This window comes from Oryzias melastigma, linkage group LG1, assembly GCF_002922805.2.
Source record: "Oryzias melastigma strain HK-1 linkage group LG1, ASM292280v2, whole genome shotgun sequence".
NCBI lineage: Eukaryota > Metazoa > Chordata > Actinopteri > Beloniformes > Adrianichthyidae > Oryzias > Oryzias melastigma.
This window is the reverse complement of record NC_050512.1, coordinates 3,876,192-3,880,804: the sequence shown is the minus strand read 5'-3', so window position 1 is coordinate 3,880,804 and position 4,613 is coordinate 3,876,192. Positions and strand designations below refer to the sequence as shown.

Sequence of the window (4,613 nt, the reverse complement as noted above, 5' to 3'; positions counted from 1 at the left end):
CCGGTGTCATCTTCTGCATGATGAGACCTGCCACTCCTGTTTGCTCAGTGATGCTTCATCACAGAACCACAGAGGCTGATTTATGCTCGCTTCATGAACAGCAGATGACATCACCTGATAAGATCTGTGAATGTGACAGACAGAACCTCACAGGAGAATGTTGCCTTCACCGTTTTTGTCTGATTTCACTATTGTTTTATTGTTTATGTACAAGAAATAAAAAATGTTCATATAAAAAAAAGAAAAAAAAAAAAATCAAAATATTTTATTTTGTATTCATTTTTAAAAACAATTTTTGGTATAAGAAAAAAATTCCTATTTTGAGCTTTTGTTTCCAACAGAAAGTGTTCTGCTTTCTGCAACCTGAGCTTTGTTTTTGCAGGTGAGGGATATGTTTTTAAAGTCATCTGCCACAAATGTAGACCAACACACACACACATTTTCATGGAGTCTCCCTCACAAACCTGAGTGAGCTGTGTGAACTGGGCCAGGCTAAGTTTAACCTGGCCTTGGCTCTGTGCTCGTGGGGTGCCGGGCGGTGTTTGGCCCGCTGCCTGTCCTGCTGTGTTGGGGCTGGCTACACCCTGCCCCGTTACCGTGGAGACAGGATTTGTAGCAGATATTCCCGTGGAAACCGCCTGTCCACGGATGATCTGTGTCACCACTTGCTGCCCACCCTGACCTAGAGGAGAAAAAATGTAAAAAATGTAGAGCTGCGCTAGGACCTGCGTAAACACAGCAGATAGTGAAAACACTCAGACGGATCGAGAGCCGTTACCTTGCTGCACCACAATAGGTGTGCGGATTATGGTCTTTCCCATTTGACCCGACTGCTGGATTGGGGTTCGGATCATTGTCATACCTGGACGGATCTGAGCCCCTCCTGCCAGAACCTGAAGAACGGATTCATAAAAAACCAAACATTTCAAAGTTACTAAACATAAATATCGCATTTTCACCGGATTATTGCGCTAAAACATTCAACAAAAGGTACAAAAAAAAAGCAAAGCAGGGAGTTTAGTTTTACTTAATCCATCAGAACTTCTCTTATTTTTAACCTTTTTGTTCTTAAAAAAACAAAAAAAACCCCAAATGTTTTGCAGCATACCGATATCAAACCTACTGAAGGGGTAAGCATAGGTAATGTTCTCCGAGTGGTTTATAGCTGTTAGGTACGTCCCTGTGTCAGTGGTCCGAAAGTCAATCTAGCAGAGTGCTTCCTAAAGTCGCACATTTTTACAGATTTTTGAACACATAAGGTGCACCAGATGATTACCGTAGGCGCAGTCGATTTTTTAAGTGTGCCTTTTATTCTTGAAAATATGGTTTATGTAAACAGAGAATCATATCTATAACTACAAGCAATGCTCTCCCATCAGCTTGAAGGGTAACCAAACACTAAATCAACTTTTTTTGGCTTTTGTTTAACGTTTAAAAATGCTGTCATTGCCACATTTTTGGCAATATAAAATAAACTTGTTTAATTCCTGAAATTACAGTCTAAAACTGCCTGTGTGCTGCCCCCTACAGGTTAAAATGGGGTTGATTTTTGTAATTGGTCAACTGGTGTAAGTCCCAGAAGTTTTACATCATCATGCTCTACAGCTCCAGTATAAAAGCCCCGCCCATCTTTGATTCTGTAACGGTTGGTCGATATTGATTTAGCTTTAGCATGGCTCGTTGGTGTTTTGACTTCAGTTGTCAAAAATCTACTGGCTTCCACAACATTCTGGTGGACTTGGAAGTGAGGGAACAGAGGTTGAAGTCAATTGGAGTTGAATACAGCAAACTCTGTTGTGGTGATGAGATTTGCAATGATTGTTTCACTCGGGATTGTTTGCCTAATACGTTAGCCTTTATTAGCTTATGATGCTAGCATCATTTTACCACTCTCAGACACAGGAGGTATCCTTCGGTCTGGACCATGAGCACCTGCCTCAAGAGAAGGTGGAGGAGTAAAATCCTCAACCTCCACAGAAAGTTCTGGTATCACTTTGCTCGGTACCACTCTCCATATTGAAGAACACAGCATGAATACATTAACTCAAGCTAAGTTCATTGTCACTATCAATCACAGATCCAGACCACACCTCTCCCGCTCAACCCACCTCTGAGAGTGGAGTCAGCCTCTAACTGTGCTTTTGTGTCACCCTTTAAGTGTAAATGTAGACTGCACAAACTCGATTTAGTAATCTGGAGGGAGTACATAGAAAAGGTGTACCTGCTGCTGGGAGCCGGGGGTGCTGGCCTTGATGTTGAGCGTGGAAGTGCGTGGCTGGAATGTGGAGTATGTTTGGGCACTGCCAGCTGTATTGGATGGTATAATCCCCAACACTTTCTGTTGAACTACCCCTGTAGACATAGAAGAAAGAGAGACACGTGTTAGTGATCAGAAACACAGCTCACGTCAGATCCAAACTGAAGATCTGGATCAGCACACCGAAAGTCAGTGAATTAGCAATAAAAAGTGTTTTTTCTTTTCATAGTTAGTCCCACTCTAACTATGTTTCTCTCTATTCTAAAATCATTCTCAGTCGTCCTAATTATGCAGTTTTTGTAAGACATATTTTGTGCAAATCAGCAGGAGATAATAAGAAATTGAATTCTGAGTTGTGGGCGGGGCTGTTGGCACAGGAAGTAAGCCTCAACTAATTTCCCATCAACCCACAGTGCAGTACCTCACAAGCCCATGCTAACATTAGCGTAGCAGAAAAAAAATGACGAGCGATGAGCCATGCAGACGTACAGTTTTGAGTTCAAGACGTTCATGGATCTATTTGTCTACAAGCTGATGGATCAGGATTAGATCCTGATCCAACAGGATTTGAATAAAAAAAATACTCAGAAAAGTCATTTTAATCTTAAATTCTTTTATTTATGTCCTCTATTATGAAAAAATGCTACAAAAACAAGTTAAAAACACAATTTTCATCCACAATGGAATAGTTGTATACCTGTCTTGTAATAACACAACCCAATCCATTATCTGAGATCATCACCTTTTGATGAGAGCATTCCCAAATATTAGCTCAGCAGTTTTATCAAAGCTCCCTGAAAGCTAAGCTGGTCCTCCACCAACATACTCAAATCCCTCATAAATGATGCATGGTTTGACGTCTCACTTCTGAGCTTTAGGCCGACAAAGAGGGCATTTGCCGTCTGCGCTCATGAGCTCATGTGAAAGTGAAGGAGGAACTGGAAACGACGAACACCGCGGTTCTGCCACCACAACCGAGTAGGTAAACCTATACATCAAGGGTTTCCCTCTTCAAACAGAGATGTTAGGCCAGGTCGTGAGGCCTGGGAGTTGCTGCTCTGGTCACACACATCAAACACTATTTTCTATGGAGGGACTGTTTGAACGGGCCGTGGATTTTGGACTCAAGTGAGTGGAGGCTGGAGAAGCCCTCCTCTGCTGAAAACGTCTGAGGGGAAAAAAAGAGAAGGGGGATTGCTACCATAGAAGACTACCTGTCTGGGAAGCATACCTCAAGGTAAACTTGTTTTCCTGCCTCACTTCCTTTAGCTTTTCTAAAACAAACAGGGCTCCTTGAGTCATGCTGCATAAACACACACGTCCATTAAATTGTCACACTCGGCCTGAACTTGGATTCTCCTTCACAGAGGCTCCACAAGAAAAATCCCTTTCTTCAAATCCTTGTCCAGTGTTTTTGTTTACAGCAGCGGGTTATTTTAGCAGGGTAGAAATAAATGTCAGCTTCACAGTAGGATTTCAAACCATAAGAAAAATAAAAAACGAGAAGAAAAAACATATTAAATAGATGTCAGTCAACACTGAGGACACGATGATCCTCTTTACTTATAATTCGGTTCAAACCTCCACTTTTGTGTCTTGTTTAAATTCGATATATGATTTGTGTATTACAAGGCAACAATAAAAAACAAAATCCTCTATTTTAATTATGCCAATAAACAAATAATGATAAAAACATTTCAATTTGATTTTAGTGTAATGTAATCAAATATAATATAGTAAAACAACAAATAATAACTAACATTAAAATACTTCAAAATGAGTTTTTCCAAAGCAATTATTGGCTTAGATTAAAAATAGATGAATCAATTTAATTAATTTCTACCAATAATGAGTTAATCACTCAAAGAAATGAACAACATACCCTACGTTTTTTTTTTTTGAACAAAAACACAATTTTATTAAAATGTTTAAAATTTAAATGAAACTATTTTAGTGTGTTAGCTAAAATATCCAGCACTTAAAATCCTCTGAGGCATTATAATGTATGGATCGGTAGTTCATCTTGAATCAAATGTTCTTGTGTGATGGCATGCATATTAAAGGAAGAAAAGGTTAGTAACTTGTATTTTCTGACTCAATAATAGTGGCCGTACCTCCTTGTGTGGTTGGTACATTGACGGTGACGATCTTGCTGTTTGCAGGTAGGGGCAGCTTGGTGGTTAAAACCTTTCCACTGCTCGTGGTTCCTGTGATGTGCAGAGTGTGTCCACCAGATGTGGCCACGGCGGCCTCTGTGCCCGCTCCTACCAAAGCAAGCAGGAGGGATAAACATTAAAGCATTTTATTCTAGGAGATCTGTTGTTAAGGCAAAGGATGCAACCTATTTGTAATCATC

The 4,613-nt window shown here is 40.3% G+C and overlaps 1 protein-coding gene across 1 annotated transcript in view; it reads right to left on the bottom strand.

Moving 5' to 3' along the window:
• The window catches only part of LOC112137334 (nucleosome-remodeling factor subunit BPTF), a 50,443-nt gene that overhangs the window by 16,861 nt on the left and 28,969 nt on the right, over positions 1-4,613 (bottom strand). Inside the window, exons 22-24 of the mRNA XM_024259590.2 lie at positions 2,222-2,352; positions 779-893; positions 465-682 (exon numbers count right to left, since the gene is read on the bottom strand). Of these exons, the coding sequence (XP_024115358.1) occupies positions 465-682; positions 779-893; positions 2,222-2,352 (464 nt within the window). The remainder of the gene's footprint in view (positions 1-464; positions 683-778; positions 894-2,221; positions 2,353-4,613) is intronic.